The sequence below is a fragment of the Hyperolius riggenbachi genome, chromosome 3 (genome assembly GCF_040937935.1).
Source record: "Hyperolius riggenbachi isolate aHypRig1 chromosome 3, aHypRig1.pri, whole genome shotgun sequence".
Taxonomy (NCBI): domain Eukaryota; kingdom Metazoa; phylum Chordata; class Amphibia; order Anura; family Hyperoliidae; genus Hyperolius; species Hyperolius riggenbachi.
The window spans coordinates 213080814-213099475 of NC_090648.1; the positions used below are offsets into that span (position 1 = coordinate 213080814).

Below are 18662 nucleotides of genomic sequence, written 5' to 3' on the forward strand. Positions count from 1 at the left end.
GTCTTTTGAAATTTTCTTAGATTTAAGAGAATAGCAGGCAGCTTGCTGAGACTGTTTAAAGTGACCCTGAGACAAAAGGGTCATAAAAGATTTATACATACCTATGGCTGGCTCCAGCCCCCTTGCCGCAGTCTAAAGCCTTCGGGATCGTCCGGTATCAGTTCCCTTCTCCACAGCCAGTCGGGCATACTGCACATGCACGGCCTGGCCATGCGCGCCTATCGCCATGACCATTCTGCGCCTGTGCAGTACTACTGCACAGGTGCAGAATGCTCTCAACTGCGGGAGTGAGATGGGGGAGTGCGACTGGCCACACTGCACCTGCGCTGACTGGCCGGGGAGAACGGGACTAATACCAGATGATGCAGAAGGCTTTAGACAGTGGCAAAGGAGTGATCTGCGCTGAGGGGGCTGGAGGAAGCCCCAGGTATGTATAAATCTGTTATGCCCCTTCGTCTCTGGTACACTTTAAGCAACTTTGCATTGCTAGAAAAGTTATAAATTGATGTTTACAATCTAAAGAGATGAAAGCAATGAGGCAGAGGTATGTGTAGTCTAATTTTTTTTGCTATAACTAAAATTGAATCATTGGCGCACTGAGTAACAAAGGGGCCAATTTCTTATTCAAATAGACGATTTGAATATATAAAGGAATTCTGAAGGGAGCAAATATTTTTGCACACATTATACAAAGAACATTTTTAAAACTTCCAGCAAAATTAAATGACCAACATTGCAAATGTCCTTTACTAAGGCCCACTCTTTTTAAAGTACACGGTATCTGAGTACACAAGGGTCTATATGCATGTTAATAATGGGTACACTACATGCACTGCATAGCAAGCAAGGTGGAGAATGGCTGCATTGTACACAATAACATGCAGGGCTGTGGAGTTGGAGTCGGAGCAATTTTGGGTACCTGGAGTCGGAGTCGGGAAAAATGCACCGACTCCTAATAAATTTGTAACTGTAATTAAAATAGAAAATATGATAAAATGTTCTATTTCTCAGATAATAGTCATTAAAAATAATGTATATATACAGTAATAGCTGTGTTCAGTCCACAAAAATGAAAGAAACCAATCAAAATGAGTTACTTGTGCTGCTTCAATAAAGCAGTCCCCGTATTTTTAAAGTCAGATATACACATCTGATTGTGACTGTATACATGATGTGTACACAGGAATCTCTTATATATACTAAATAACATCTATGCTGTAAGTATAAAGCCTAATGTGTAGCCGTATCACTAATAGAGATGGTCAATGAGATTGGAAATAATTCTGCATTGATGCTGGTTTATGCAAATGTATGCACTCTCTTTGCTTATGAAATCAAATAAATTGATATGTTGTTAAAATTTGGTTTGGTGACTATGAATTAAAGGGTACCTGAGGCGAATTAAAAGAAAAGCTTTATACATACCTGGGGCTTCCTCACGCCCCCTTCAGGCCAATCAGTCCCTCGCTGTCCTCCTCCACCTGCTGGATCATCTGCTATGAGTCCAGGTAATTCAGCCAGTCAGAGCAGTCTGGCTATGTGCCGCTTCCACAGCCAGGAGCATTCTGCACCTGCACAATTGTGCTGCGCAGGTGTAGTATGCTACCGGCGGCGGAGTGTGTGCATGCGCACTACACCAGACTGGCTCAAGTACCTGGACTCATAGCAGAAGATCCAGGTGGCGGAGGAGGACAGCGAGGGACTGATTAGCCTGAAGGGGGCTGGAGGTAGCCCCAGGTATGTATAAAACTTTAATTTCATCTGTCTCAGGTTTACTTTGTTACACAGTAGTACTATACTCTACATATGCTCTCCCCACAGAGCTTCAGGGAATCCACTGAGAATGTTGTGCACATTGAACACAGAGGTGTTGTCTATCACCCATAAACCTTGTTCAGATTGTGCATGAAGAATGTGTAATAGAGAAAGAATCTCATTCCCCTGCAGAGTACCTACACATCATTCTTACATGTACCCACAGTTACATTGCCTAGGGCCTGATAGATGTTCTTTGTTCCGGTCTGTACCTTTTACAGATACTCTTACCAAGGACTAGTTTTAGCCTAAAGGGAATAAATATGGCAGTCTCCATATCCTTCTCACTTCAGTTGTCTTGTAAAATTCCTAAGCGTTGGCAGTTAAGAGACGAATTTCACGTAAAATACTGTTAAACAACAAAATTGTAATATGCAAATTAGAGGAGTCGGAGGAATCCTAAACTGAGGAGTCGGAGTCGGTGGAATTTTGGACCGACTCCACAGCCCTGATAACATGCGGATGCTGGATTTCTTACACACAACTGAGACAAATTAAACCTAAAATCAGACTGATTCCTGTTGAAAACAACTGCAGTATAACTTGGCATTTCTTCATACAATAAAGAAAAGGTGCCATCACACCCGACTAAGCTGCAGCCACGCTTAAAAGAAATATGCATCTCACGGTGTGCAAATCTAAAATATCTAATAGCAACATGGTGGTATCTAAACTACTAGTATACCTGCAACATCTGTTTCCTGGCATCTCCCCAAAGACTGTCCGAGGTACTTAGGAGGGGCTGGCAGCATATTGTGGGGAGAAGGTGGATAAAAAATGCAAACAATTAAGTGACACTGTCAAAATGTACTTATTTAAAAACTTATACATTTCTCACGTTTGTATGAAATTTATCATAAATATAATAAAAAATAAAACAAAGTAGTAGCAGCAGCTTTACACCTTACTAGATAACCAAAACACACACTGCCTGTAAGTATACTGCATACTTCCCCCACCTCTTTTTCTCCCCCCATTCCTTTAGATTGTAAGCTCCCAAGGGCAAGGCTCTCTCACCCTTTTGTATCTTGGAATTTGTTACTCATTTCATAGCTTGCACTCTGCACATTTTATTCATCTTGTTACATATGTAATTGTAATCACCAGTTCTGTATTTTGTACCAGTGTCTATATTTGATATCACGATCTGTATCACTATATACACCTTGTTTGTGTTCCCACTTTGTACAGCGCCACGGAATATGTTGGTGCTTTATAAATCCATGCACAGCTAACAAAAAATCCAATCATTCATCTTTACTAATGCTAACATTGTTTCCAGTTGCCTAAACTAGGTTCTGTCAACTAGAGTTATTGTTGGGAAAGGCTGAGATTGTAAATAAACATAGGAAAAACAACATTAAATAAGTAGATTGTTGTCTAAAGTATTCTCCCATTCTGTTAAATAGACTAACACAATGTTCAGCATTATTTCTTCTATCCTATAAGTTCATATACCTGTTCTAATGTGGTCTGTCTTACTGCAGCCTTTCCTAGTTGCACAGTGGCTGTATTATCTCTGTTATATAATCTAATCTTTCCTCTGACGGCTTTGTCGGGCTCAGGCAGGAATCTGCTGCTCTGCTTGTAATAGGATAGAAGCTATACACACCCTCTCCAGGCCCCCTGCAGGCTCTGTATGAGTCACAGACTGAGCTCCCCTCAGCCCATCACTTGCTGTCTTTTGCTTGTAAACACTGCCTAAAACTGGCAATTATAAGCCAGGATTGCAGCAGGGAGTGGCAGAAACAGCACAGAGGGGCCCAGGAGAACATAATGAATAGAATGGTATGCTTTTTATTGTAAGAATTTTAGAGTACAGTTTCTCTTTAACATGCACAACAAATTAAGAAAAAATGTAAAATGCTCTCCCTAAACATGTATTTAAGAGGCATCTAAAATGTCAGTGTTGTCAACATTTCAGTCCATCAAAGAATAACGTGATACCCCACTTTTGTTCCAAGAAAAAAAAAAGAAAAAAAAAAAAAAGCATGCATAGTATGAATTGCCACTTCAAAGCTATAGGATGCCATGACAAGGACCTAATTATTCAAGTGGGTCGAAAGTGCAAATTAAAAACTCTTGTACCAATTGCTAGGTACAAGGGTATTAATGTAACAGTTCTACCTCTACTTTTAGTTTTATAAATATGTAAAGGTATACATTACCTGTGTTCCTGTGCAGCACCTTTATACCAGAAGGTGCCGAGATACAGGAAGCTCTCTTCTGGTTATGAATCACTCCTCCCTCAGAGATGTGCTGCCGTGGTAATGGCTGATGCATCATTCAGAAATCGACCTGAATTGCACAGCTTTCTACTAGCCCAATACCGCTGCCAGTCACTGTGACATCAGCGGTATCCGGGCAGTGGATAGCTGCGAAGTTCAATCCATTTCCAAATGACACGTCAGCAGTTGCCACAACAACGTCTCTTCGAGGGAGGAGGCAGGGACAAGTAAGCAACAAGCAGAAGACAGCTTCCTGTATCTCAGCTTCTTCCAGTATAACAGACACTGCCCAGTGACAAACATTTTCTTACATGTCGATGGAGTTTATTTGAACCTCCATTTCTCAGTACTTTCTTTTATCTATCTGTTATTTGCACTTAAAGGACACATCCGAGCAAAACAAAAAAAAAACAAAAACAAAAAAAAGAGGGCTTCTACCCTGGGGCTTCATCCAGCCAATATGTCCCTCTCCGCAGCTCCGGTGTCCAGGGATTCCTCACGTTGGACATGCCGACTTCGCCAGATCAGCATCTTCTGCGCCAGCACATGGCCTCGGCAGTAGTTGTGCTCCAGCTCAGAACTCTCCAAACCACGCGAGCACGATCACAAGGGTCTCTCGCAGGCGCCGAAGATGCTGACCTGCCGAGGTCGGCATCTTCAATGAAGGGGGGGTGGGGGGGGGGGATCACGGGACATTGGAGCTGCAGCGAGGGACATATCGGCTGCCAGGGGCTGGATGAAGCCCCGGGTAGATTTTTTTATTTTTATTGCTTGGACCTATCCTTTAAGATAGTAAAGAGTATTTTTCACATTGTAATAAAAAATAATAAAGTGTTGCAAAAATTACTCACAGGAGTTGTGCCTCCGTCGAAAATTCTTGGCCTGATTCAGACTTTCCATGTGTTTGTCCACATAGCTTTTGGAGCATGGCTGTGGGGAGGTTCCAGCATCATTGGATCTGGCATCTGTTCTTTTGGGGATGTTCTGAGCACTAGACGCCTCTGGCCTGTGCTTCGCTGTACCATTCTGATGGCTTGTTGGCACGTAATTAGTTGTCATCTGTTCATGAAGCTGATTATTTGTCATCCTGTCGTCAGGTATTTCCAAAATCTTCAAGTCTACAATGTCCCCTGCCCTAATAGAGAAAACATGTCAATTTCAGAAACTAGTACAATGCATGGCACCAATATTTTATTTAGAAATAAAAAGGTGCATTTTTTCAGTTTTGCATCCATCACTACTGTATATTCCGCTGTATAAGACACTTTTCTCCACAAAAAACGGGGAGAAAAAGTCCTTGCATCTTATACGACAAAGGCAGGGAATCCCCAACTTACGAACGCCCGCTGGTCTTGTTCTGCCTTCTGTCCCATGTGCCCGCTCTGTCCTTCCCCTCTGCTTCCCGTGTAAATATATACAGTGATCACGTCATCAGTACAAGCCAACACTAGAAGGAGAACTGTGGAGGAGAAGAGGTCGGCTACCCCAGCAGGTGCTGCTAGAGAGGTAAGACACAGCTGCATACATTTATGGCAGTGTAGCAGGAACACGGAGGAGTGTAGCGGGGACATAGGACAGAGCGGGCACACAGGGGACAGAAGGAGGGACACCTGGGAACAGAAGGGAGGACAGAAGGGAACACCTGCAGACATAAGGAAGAACAAAAGGGAGGACACTTGGGGACAGAAGAGGACACCTTGTGACAGAAGGGGACACCTGGTAGGACATCAGGTCACTTCAGGTACCCTTTAAAATGTCTAAATGACTTATGTCACGTGATGTGTGAGACGTGATGCTAGTTTTGAAAAAACAATAGAGGCAACCATACATCAGGCGACTCGGTGGCCGATCGACCATCCAATTTGATTATTATAATCGAATTGGATGAAACTCTGACACCAAGTGCATGCCCGACAATGCAACCAATTTCGGGATGAAAATTGGTCACATTCTCGATTGCGCATGCTGCAAAATGTTGCTCAATCGGGTGCGCGGCGTTACCCGAGTACAATTTACAGATAATCGTCGAAACACCAGACGCTGTCCACCAGGTGCTCCGTGTAAAGTAAACACTACCTGTCTGCGGCCTGCACTTGTCCCTTCGCTGCTTCGAGCAGTAGGAGAACAGAGGCGCCAGCAGGATAAAAGTGGATAAAAACTTTAAAATTTGCTGGGAGGAAGTGGTGGACTTACCTCCATAAAGCAGACACGAAAGACTGTCTGAATAGTAGTCACATTTATTAATTAGTACCCCAAAACAGTGCAACGCGTTTCGCAGGCCCAGCCCGCTTCATCAGGCAATAAACATGGGGACAAGACAGAATTTCAGCAATAGCCAGTGTAGCGCCTCACTGAGGCGCTACACTGGCTATTGCTGAAATTCTGTCTTGTGGTCTTCTGCTTTATGGAGGTAAGTCCACCACTTCCTCCCAGCAAATTTTAAAGTTTTTATCCACTTTTATCCTGCTTGCGCCTCTGTTCTCCTACTGCTATACCGTGTCCACCCCTGGTGGAGGGGTGATCTACCCCCCTTCGCATCTACAGAGAGCGACTTCTTATCCCTGAGTGAGGACAGGTCTAATCTCCTCACCTGCCTATACAGTGGTTGCCTCTGTGGTAACCCACGTTTGTGAGTATAATTTTCTCACGATAACCTTTACTTAATTTATGCTTAACATACTACACTATATTGGGCTCTCGGTTTCTCTACACTTCGCTGCTTCGAGTGCATTCCCCTTTCCATACATGCAGACCCCACATGGTTTCCTAGTAAGGGTGTGCGTGTGAAAATCTACTTTCACCTGTCCACTGCACGTTCCTTGCTTCTCCCCTGCGGCTGCTCCGTCTTTTTGACTTCCGTGTCCCCAGGCACCTGTGTGATGTAATGCAGAGGCTAAATACTAGAGTCCTCTAGTGGTCAAAGTGCTCCCAGGTCTGTCCCATGCATTACATTACACAGGCGCCCAGGGACACAGAAAAGAAAAAGATGAGCAGCTGGCAGGGGGAAGCAGAGACTGAGACCACGCATCGGACAGAAGAAAACCAAACAGCCCAGGAGCCAAAATAGATTGAAAATGTATGTAAAGTGAGGCAGGTATCAAGCAGCTAGATCCCCGTTTAGATAATGATCGGGGAGGGATCTATCAGCTGGCCATATCAACAAGTGTACTGGCCATTATATGGCCACCCTAAGGGAACCAACGCATTTTGTCCACATCTGAATATATTGAACAAAACAGTCTGTTAAAGAGACACTGAAGCGAGAAAAAAAATTATGATATAATGATTTGTATGTTTAGTACAGCTAAGAAATAAAACATTAGGAGCAGAGAGATAAGTCTAATATTGTTACCAGTACAGAAAGAGTTAAGAAACTCCAGTTATCTAAGCAAAAAAGCCACTGAGCTCCACTGCTTTCAAAGTCGCAGAGCTGTATTCCGAAGCTTATCTCAAGTGTCTGGCACTGTATTGTTTGTTTTCCTGCAGAAAACAGTTCAAAAGTTTACTAGCCTGCTCTGTAAAATCATTTAGAATGGTAAGTAGTGTGTAAACTGCAAATATTAGAGAATGATGCAATGATATAGATATATATATATATATATATATATATATATATATATATATATATATATATATATATAGAGAGAGAGAGAGAGAGATATATATATAGATATATATATATATATATATATATAGAGATATATATATATATATAGATATAGATATATATATATATATATATAGATATAGATATATATATATATATATATATATATATATATATAGATATATATATATATATATATATATATATATATATATAGATATAGATATATATATATATATATATATATATATATATATATATAGATATATATATATATATATATAGATATATATATATAGATATATATATATAGATATATATATATATATATATATATATATAGATATATATATATATATATATATATATATATATATATATATATATATATATATAGATAGATAGATAGAGATATAGAGAGATAGAGATAGAGATATATATATATATATATATATATATAGATAGATAGATAGATAGATAGATAGATAGATAGATAGATAGATAGATAGATAGATAGATAGATAGATAGATAGATAGATAGATAGATAGATAGATAGATAGATAGATAGATAGATAGATAGATAGATAGATAGATAGATAGATAGAGATATATATATAGAGAGATAGAGATATATATATAGAGATATATATATATATATATATAGATAGATAGATAGATAGATAGATAGATAGATAGATAGATAGATAGATAGATAGATAGATAGATAGATAGATAGATAGATAGATAGAGAGAGAGAGAGAGAGAGAGAGAGAGAGAGAGAGAGAGAGAGAGAGAGAGAGAGAGAGAGAGAGAGATAGAGAGATAGAGAGATAGAGAGATAGAGAGATAGAGAGATAGAGAGATAGAGAGATAGAGATAGAGAGATAGAGAGATAGAGAGATAGAGATAGAGATAGAGATAGAGATAGAGATAGAGATAGAGATAGAGATAGAGATAGAGATAGAGATAGAGATAGAGATAGAGATAGAGATAGAGATAGAGATAGAGATAGAGATAGAGAGAGAGAGAGAGAGAGAGAGAGAGAGAGAGAGATAAATATATATATTAAAAAAACTACCGTATTTTTCGGACTATAAAAAGCACTTTTTCTCCCCCAAAAGTGGGGAGAACAAGTCCCTGCGTCTTATAGTCCAAAGGTAGCAGAAAAAGTAATACAAATATTGCAAAAAAACAAAAACAGTTTCTCACTGTTTGCGTCTGTGGTGCTCTGGGTGTGTGGTTTGCTCCATGCCGCCAATCTGCCTCATTGCCCGCTCTCCATGCCGCCAATCATCTGCCTTGATACCCACAATGATAGCCTCTGGCCAGCTCTTCATGTTTCCATGCCATGTGCTTGCACGGAAGCTGCAGCGGCTGTCCTCCTCCATGTATTGTGGCGGGGGGAGCAGATGAGAAGCGATCCAGGGCTAATTTCAGGCAGCGGCTGTAATCTTGTATGCTGCACGGCGGCGGCATGACAGAAGACGGAAGATCGTAGCGGTAGCTATGACTACCGAAGCCTCAGTACTTCCTTGTTTACAAGCGCCCCCTTATGACGTACGAGCGGAGGAAGAAAGTACAAGGAAGTACTGAGGCATCGGTTGTCATAACTACCGCTACGATCTTCCGTCTTCTGTCATGCCGCCGCTGTGAGGAACTTCCAAGATAACAGCCGCTGCCTGCAATTAGCCCTGGATCGCTTCTCATCTGGCTCCCCTGGCACCATGCAGGAACTTACAAGATTACAGCCTTTGTAATTATCCCTGAATTGCTCCTCTTCTACCCCCCCCCCCCCCCCCCCCCCCCCGCAATACATGGAGGACAGCCGCTGCAGCTCCTGCTGAGATTGCCCCTCAAGGGATGCTGGGATTGTGACAATGCTTCTTCATCGCATCATCACAGCTGACCCCAAGATCAATCATCACAGCTGATATCAATGGACAGGACTCTGCAGAGGAACAACTGGATAGGTGAGATCATCTAAGTTGTGGTGTTTAGTTATTGTAATTGGTGGGGAGGCAGGGGTTAGTTTAATGTAGGGTATAGTGTTACTGGTGGGACAGCAAGGGTGTGTTAGTGTAGTGTAGCAACTGGTGGGGAATCAGGGACTAGTGTAATGTAGTGTAGTGTAGTGTAGTGTAATGTAGTGTAGTTCATGGTTATTGGTGGAGCATCAGGCTTTAGTGTTACTTAGTCTAGCTGGTGGGTGCAGCAGGGGCTAGTGTAGCTGGGCACTGAAACCTAGTTATTATAGCTGGTGGGGACAGCTTGGGGGGAAAAAGGCCTACAAGACACCCCTGGACCATGGATGCACCCAGGTTTAGTATATATTTTTTTTTCTTGGTTTTTGTCCTCTAAACCTGGGTGCGTCTTATAGTCCGGAGCATCTTATAGTCTGAAAAATATGGTATATACCTGAAAATAAAAATGAGAATATTTTCTTTGCTACTGATGTTCTAGTAATTATCCGTACTGCGCAACCAATTCATTACAACAATTTTTTTTTCACTTCAGTGTCTCTTTAATGGGAGATGCATAATTAAAAAGTTAACATAATATGCTGTTCACATGAATTACCTGAATGTAACTTCTGGAACCAGGCACTTTACCCCATTGTGGAAGGGTTGAGTGAGAGATATTGTTTGACTGAGCTGGTCAACAGCAGACACTCGGCCCTGATACACTCCCAAGGTATCTCCACAGTTAATGGACACAATGCTTCCCAGCCAGTCTGCAGCCATGATGAATCCAGTGATTGACTCAATTACTAATACTGGAAAAAAAAAAAAATTAGCAGATAGCAATATCAACACATTAGGCATACATGAATTTATATTTTTACACCAACACATAAATGCTCATTGTTGCACTGGGAAACTTGAAAGTTTCTCAGATACCCTTTAGATTGTAAGCTCGCAAGGGCAGGGCTCTCTCCCCTTTTGTGTCTTGGTAACCATTATACATTTTATTCATCATGTTAATTTTATCACTGTCATTACCAATTCGATAATTTGTATTTTGTCACTAATTATGTATCTTGTATATTGGTGTACACCATTGTCTGTATTATTATGTACCCCATTTTTGTTTCTTACTTTGTACAGCGCCACGGAATATGTTGGCGCTTTATAAATCAATAATAATACCCCACCAAGTCTTCCCCATCACGATGACCATGCTGGGAAAGAGGTGGAATGTAGCAAAGACGACAGAAGCGTAGCATCTGGAATTTAGTCTTACTGTCTCATTCACTAACTCCTATGTTTCCTTCTCTAGTGTCTCCAACCCACTCCACCCTAAGATTGTAAGCTAGCAAGGGCAGGGACCTCCTCCTATTGTTTATTTTGCTGTAATTTATCATATGAACGTGTACTTATGTATATTTAGCCGTGTAAGAGGCTCTGGAATATAAGAGGCACCTAGGTTTATAGGGCAAAAACAAGGGGAAAAATATATATACTAAACCTGGCACATACATGTTCCAGGAGCATCTTGAAAATGTCCCCCCCCCCCCCCCCAATTGGTATCCTCCCATATACCCTTCTGTCCTTCCTTATGTCCGCAGGTACCCCTTTCTGTCCCGTGTGCCCACTCTGTCCTGCGGCTTGGCGTGGAGGCGGTTTCTATCAGCAGGCATTCGTAAGTCAGGGATTCCCTGCCTTTTCTGTATAAGAGGCAGGTACTTTTCCTTCCCATTTTTTGTCTTATGCAGCGGAAAATATGGTAGTGTGGATCGGGGAGGGAGGCCCTAGAGCTGCGCAGCCGCACTCGCGGCGGTGCGGACTGCGCAGCCGTGGCCTCCTCCGGCGACCATATTTGAGGAGGCAGGGGAGCCCGACCCGGGCTGTGGGGTCGGGGTTCGGCCGGGGGGGGGAGGCTAAGCAGCGGGGACCCGGCGGAGCTGCATGGAGGGCGCGGATGGCGTCCTCCGTGCCTTCCAACGTCATACAGGTACAGACCTTTTTTTTACCGTGTTGGGCTCGTAAGTCCTTTAAGGCAAAAAAAAAAAAAAAAAAAAAAAGATCTTTACTCACCCGGGGCATCCCTCAGCCCCCTGAAGCTGGATGGTGCCCTCGCAGCCCCGCTCCGATCGTCCTGTTCCCGCCGGCGGCTACTGCCGGGTTCAGTGACAGCCGCCGACAGGCTGGGAACGCGGCTGATTCTCCGCGTTTCCAGCCGCTATATCCCCCTCTATGCTGATAGAGAATATATATATATATATCCCATTTTTTTTATTTTGCTTGGACCTTCCCTTTAACGAGGAAGGAGATGAATAGTGTGTACAGAACTTAACCCACTGCATCATGTTATCATGCTAAAACGGCAATAATAAGCAAGGGAAATGGGCCATCATGGAGCTGGTACTTACCTGCATCACAGACGTATCTCAGAGAGATGTTAATTTGCTTGGTATCATTAGACCTAAAAAGAAAAATGTTAACCATGTAACATTGTACATAAGGCAACTACAAAATTTGACCAAAGCAAGCACTGCAGCTTTTAAGCTCCCCGCATTTAATTTCCCTGCAATTTTTGTATCAAAAGCCTAACCCAACCTCTCCCCACCCCACCCTGCCTGGAATATGACATTTAGGCAAGGTGTGCAATGGTTCCATTTTTTTTCCATAGCAGCAGATGCAGAGTAGTGGTGGGTGGGATCAGTTCTAGGCACACAGTGAAAGACTCAGGCCCCGTTTCCACTATCGCGAATCCGCATGCGTCTTGCGTATGCGGATTCGCATAGACAATATAAGTGAATGAGCCTGTTTCCACTTATGCGTCTGCGGGAGCGTTTTATTGTGCAGAGAAAATCTGCATGGAACACCCTGCAGAATTCGCCTGCGTGTGGAATGCAGGCGAATCGCACACAATGTATTTAATAGGGAAAGCGCATGCGTTTTCCCCATGCGTTTTTTGTCGCGAATTCGCATAGGTACCAATGTAAATTCACACAGACAGTGACATGGTTAAAATCACATATACCCTCACCTATGCGAATTTGCATGCGAATTCGCGGCAAAAACGCATGCGGAATCGCATCCGCATGCGATTTCATCGGCGGTGGAATCTAGGCGACTCTGCACCGCAATAGTGGAAACGAGCCCTGACTGCTTCCCTCTCTGATGGTATAAGGAAGGAGTTTGCATGGCTCACAGAATGGCTGTCTTTCCTGGCAGCATTTGACATTGACATGGGAAGTTTTGCAAGCCAGGTATATTTCTTACAAAAAATAGACATTGCAATGCACAAACATTTGTACATTGCTGATTATTCCTACTTTACTATCATATACAATTAAAATGTAAGGGGCTGAGCAGGATAAGGGGCTGAGCTAATAAGATTCACAAAGCAAATGATGAGCTGACAGCTTAATTCATCAAGTTGCTAGTTAATCAGTTTTCCAAATCTGATCAGCAACATGCAAAAGTTATACTTCAGGCACCAGTAATTTTGGTGGGGCCACGCATGCCCACTGCAATCTGCTCACGCAAGGTCTTTCCCTTCAAACACTTTGTTCTACTGGGCATACACAAACCGTATGCCCAGTCAGGATCTACTCATCCATGGCCAGGAGCACAGTCATAGGAAAGTTTTTTTTACCTGGTGCAAGTCAAATATGTTTAGAGGGACCCTTCACTGGAACGTTAGGCTGTAGGAGGATCTGGGAGGCCTCTGGACCCTTCCAAAGCCTTCCCACTACTGAGGTAATTAACTTTTTTTCCCCTAAAACCAATTCCACTGTACTTTAAAGAGACACTGAAGCGAAAAAAAATGATGATATTATGATTTGTATGTGTAGCACAGCTAAGAAATAAAACATTAAGATCAGATACATCAGTGTAATTGTTTCCAGTACAGGAAGAGTTGAGAAACTCCAGTTATCTCTATGCAAACAAGCCCTTAAAGAGACTCTGTAACATGAAAAAGATCCCCTGGGGGGTACTCACCTCGGGTGGGGGAAGCCTCCGGATCCTAATGAGGCTTCCCACGCCATCCTCTGTCCCACGCGGGTCTCGCTGCAGCCCTCTGAACAGCCGGCGACAGGCCCGACTGTAATTTCAATATTTACCTTTGCTGGCTCCAGCGGGGGCGCTGTGGCTGCTTTCCTCTCCGAACTACACGGAAATACCCGATCTCAGTCGGGTCCGCTCTACTGCGCAGGCGCCGGAAACTTGCGCCTGCGCAGTAGAGCAGCCCCGACGGCAATCGGGTATTTCCGTGTAGTTCGGAGCCGACAGCCGTCAGAGCGCCTGCGCAGGAGCCAGGAAGGTAAATATTACGTCACGGCTGCACGGAGGGCTGCAGCGAGACCCCCGTGGGACAGAGGACGGCGTGGGAAGCCTCATTAGGATCTGGAGGCTTCCCCCACCCGAGGTGAGTACCCCCCAGGGGATTTTTTGAGGTTACAGATCCTCTTTAAGCTCTCTGACTAAGTTAGTCGTGGAGAGGGCTGTTATCTGACTTTTATTATCTCAACTGTTCCTGGACTATTTACTTTTCCTCTGCTAGAGGAGAGGTCATTACTTCACAGACTGCTCTGAAAGACTCATTTTGAATGCTGAGTGTTGTGTAATCTGCACATATTATAGAATGATGCAATGTTAGAAAAAACACTATATACCTGAAAATAAAAGTATGAGAATATTTTCTTTGCTGCTAATCTTCTAGTAATTATTCATAGTACACAACCAATTCACTCTATCATATTTTTTTTCCGCTTCAGTGTCTCTTTAAATGTAATATTACATGCAAGCTGTCAAGATTTTTATATATTTGAAGACATAACAAACATTGTTTAGGTGATATCTTTAATGACTGACTGTACAAGATTTTTCTGCAAGCTTTTGAAACTTAAGTTTCTTCTTCTTCAGGCATGTTTCAGAACCATACACCAGGGAACTGTATAGAATAAGGAGGGGGCCACTAGACACTAGGAAACTGTATAGGGGAGGGAGAAAGGACAACTAAACATCAGGGAATTGTATAGAGGAGAAAAACCAGGTAAACACCAGGGAACTGCATAGGTGAGGGAGGGGCCACTAGACACCTGGGAACCATAAAAGTGAAGGAAGGGGCTATTAAGACACCAGGGAAGTTTATAAGGGAAAGAGAGTGGACAAATGTATCAGCACACCGGTATCTCAATAGTTAGCGATCTTTTATTGAGCCATGCGTTCCCACAAAGGAAAAAAGCCGACAATTGTTTCGGGGGCCACACAGGGTCCCCCTTCTTCAAGGCGCGTGGTTTACCACGAGATACAGCCTATATCTCAGTGTCAAGCACCCGACCAAGACAATTGATGGTGTGCCCTTCATAATCCAGTAAACATTGCTATAAGGGAAAGAGGTAGGGCCACTAGGCATTGAGGTCAGCCCGCAACTCGGTCCAGAGCTCAATTTCGGCACACTTTGTATTTGAGTTTGACACCACTGCCATAGAATAATGTCATAGAAAATGAACTACAGATGTTGGCATAGATGCAGTAATAAGTAGGGCAAGCTGATAAAAATGAGACAATCAGGAGCATACAAATAACAGATTTCTTATCAGGAATCTCAGCAGTTGTGGCACAACAGAGCACACACAATACAATTACCTGGAGGTAGAGTTGTCCAAGGTTTCCCATTGAGAAGCAGGGAATACGTGTCTATAATAACAGAAGGATGGCAATGTGCAGTTGGATGGGGGTCTGGCAATGGCAGGGGGCGTGCAAACAATTGCTGGAGCTGCTGTGTAACGGAACTACAATGAGAAATGGCGAACAGAGGGTAAATGTGGACGGAGTGCCGGGAAAATGCCCACTCTTTTTGGCAAAACTTCCAGAAGATCCCGTTGCAGGCTCAGACAATCAAAGGAGGCCTCCACTAAACTGTCTCCTCATACGCGGCCATGACAGAGGAAACGGCGTCAGATTGGAGTCCCTGCACTGAGCCTGCGCCAACGTGTAAACTGCTCCGCCCTCCGCTGCCATATTGTGGATGGCATCAAAACATAGTTGAGTTGGTTCAAATGTGCGGGAGACGGACATTAGAGATGGGAAGTTCGGATCTTTTCAATGATCCGGATGATTCGAATCGGATCATTGAAGAGATCCGGATCTTTGATCCGAATCTCGGATCATTTTACTACCGAAGCATTCGGGGGTGAAATGAACAGCAGGACAGGTCTGTGGACAGGAGAAGGGGAGGGAGTGGACACACAGAGAAGGGGAGAAGTTGGACAGAGGGCAGGGAGTGGACAGAGAAGGGACAAGCAGAGAGCAGAAATGTTTGCACACAATACCCACATGCTGCAATCATATGCTTTACATATATTTCACCTATATGGTCATCTGTATACTCTGAATGGAAACGTCGCACATTGAAAGAAAGCATTCCCCAAAGATAAGTGCAGCTGTTTAGTGCCGAGTGCAGGAGGATTATATTGCCTTTCAATCACACTGTCTGCAAAGTTACTGAGCTGTGCTGAGCCAAAAGTTTCCAATGTGATCACTGTGCAGCACTACGGAACAGGCAGCCTATACTAAGCAGCACATTGCAGCCAGTATGTGTGCTCTACACATATCTGGCAGTGGCACCCATGAGCCCTCTCTCTCATCTACCTGTCCCTGCAAGGCTGCCTCCCATCCAACAGAGCGATCCCTGCTTCCAGGACCCCGCTGCCCGCTGAGAGGGGGCGTGCCGCTCCTGGCCCCGCCCCTTTTCCGATCCGAATCGTTAATTTTGATGATTCGGATGATCGACTCATAAAATAGATTCGGATCAAAGATCCGAATCGTTCATGATCCGGACAACACTAACGGACATCGGTGGGTGTTGCGGCGGGCGGTTATGTAAAATATGACGCGGTTATGTAAAATATGAACGGTCTCATTGAGCAGTAGGACAGTGCGAAAGAAAATAATCCGTTGTGTTCTATGACGGATAAAAGCGCTATGAAGAATACGTTAAAAAAAATCCAGCCGTATAAGAATGTGCTGCAGGCTGCAAGTTACTGTAATATTTAGAAGGCATGAAAGGTCAGTGTTTCCAACAATCTGGTCATGTATGTAGAAGGGAGGAAGGGATAGAGATGTAACCTAGCCTGCCAGTAAATGCTGGGCAATAGAGAATACACACGGTTACAAAACTATAATGAGACAAGTTACACACAAATTCTGTCTAATTGAACAGGTCAATTAATGGGTTATACAGGGCTGTGGAGTCAGAGTCTGAGCTATTTCTGGAGTTGGAGTCGGAGACTCAGCGTCAGTGGTTTCATAAACTGAGGAGTCGGGAGTTGGAGTCGGATGATTTTTGGTACCAAATCCACAGCTCTGGTAAGTATTGGATGGTACTTACATATTATCCCGTCTGGAAAGTTTGGCAGCTGTTTGTTATCGTTCTGTATGATCCCCTAGCCATATCTAACCATTTTTGGAAAGCTGAAAGTCCTGGCTTTCCTTTGCACTGGGTCTCAAGTCATGCCTATGCCAGTAAGACAGGAGACAAGGGTGCATAGCTGCACTGCTCATTCATCTGTAATGAGAGACCCAGGGCACTTGACATAAGTTTTGAAGACACAGATTTATGCTGCGAAGGAAGAAGAAGACCTACCGGGTGTGCTGCTTATCATCATGCCGGGTCCGGAGGGACACCCCTCCTTCAAAACACCATAATTTGGCAACTGAGCATTATACAGACTCGGGACCCAGTGCAACAGAAAGCCAGGACTTTCCAGACAGCATAATACATAAGTACCTATTAGACTTAGGAGTCTAAGCCGAGGAGTCAGAGTCAGAGCTGTTTTGAGTACCTGGAGTTGGAGTTGATTGTTTCATAAACTGAGTCGTTGGAGTCGGATGATTTTTGTACTGAATCCACAGCCCTGGGTTATACATAGAGGTGAAAGAGAGCACTGTCCATTCAAGTTTACAGTTTAACCACTTGAGGACCTAGGGCTTTCTACCCCTTAAGGACCGGCCACTTTTTTTCCATTCAGACCACTGCAGCTTTCATGGTTTATTGCTCGCTCATACAACCTACCACCTAAATGAATTTTGGCTCCTTTTCTTGTCACTAATAAAGCTTTCTTTTGGTGCTATTTAATTGCTCCTGCGATTTTTACTTTTTATTATATTCATCAAAAAAGACATGAATTTTGGCAAAAAAATGATTTTTTTAACTTTCTGTGCTGACAGTTTTCAAATAAAGTAAAATTTCTGTATACATGCAGCGCGAAAAATGTGGACAAACATGTTTTTGATTAAAAAAAAACATTCAGTGTATATTTATTGGTTTGGGTAAAAGTTATAGCGTTTACAAACTATGGTGCAAAAAGTGAATTTTCCCATTTTCAAGCATCTATGACTTTTCTGACCCCCTGTCATGTTTCATGAGGGGCTAGAATTCCAGGATAGTATAAATACCCCCCAAATGACCCCATTTTGGAAAGAAGACATCCCAAAGTATTCACTGAGAGGCATAGTGAGTTCATAGAAGATATTATTTTTTGTCACAAGTAAGCGGAAAATGACACTTTGTGACCAAAAAAAAAAAAAAGTTTCCATTTCTTCTAACTTGCGACAAAAAAAAATGAAATCTGCCACGGACTCATCATGCCCCTCTCTGAATACCTTTAAGGGTCTACTTTCCAAAATGGGGTCATTTGTGGGGTGTGTTTACTGTCCTGACATTTTGGGGGGTGCTAAATTGTAAGCACCCCTTTAAAGCCTAAAGGTGCTCATTGGACTTTGAACCCCTTAGCGCAGTTAGGCTGCAAAAAAGTGCCACACATGTGGTATTGCCGTACTCAGGAGAAGTAGTATAATGTGTTTTGGGGTGTATTTTTACACATACCCATGCTGGGTGGGAGAAATATCTCTGTAAATGACTATTTGTTAATTTTTTTTACACACAATTGTCCATTTACAGAGATCTTTCTCCCACTCAGCATGGGTATGTGTAAAAATACACCCCAAAACACATTATACTACTTCTCCTGAGTACGGCGATACCACATGTGTGGCAC

The 18662-nt window shown here is 43.0% G+C and overlaps 1 protein-coding gene across 3 annotated transcripts in view; it reads right to left on the reverse strand.

Annotated features, from left to right (window-relative positions):
- Nucleotides 1-15624, reverse strand: part of EDC3 (enhancer of mRNA decapping 3) — a 71469-nt gene extending 55845 nt beyond the window's left edge. The window contains exons 1-5 of one of the 3 annotated variants that reach the window (XM_068275675.1): nucleotides 15250-15623; nucleotides 12021-12073; nucleotides 10229-10424; nucleotides 4895-5178; nucleotides 2501-2557 (exon numbers count right to left, since the gene is read on the reverse strand). In XM_068275675.1, the coding sequence (XP_068131776.1) occupies nucleotides 2501-2557; nucleotides 4895-5178; nucleotides 10229-10392 (505 nt within the window). In that variant the 5' untranslated portion in view covers nucleotides 10393-10424; nucleotides 12021-12073; nucleotides 15250-15623. Of the gene's footprint in view, nucleotides 1-2500; nucleotides 2558-4894; nucleotides 5179-10228; nucleotides 10425-12020; nucleotides 12074-15249 lie in introns of all 3 variants that reach the window. The other 2 variants (XM_068275677.1, XM_068275676.1) reach the window with 2 other exon arrangements.
- Nucleotides 15625-18662: the final 3038 nt, after the last annotated feature.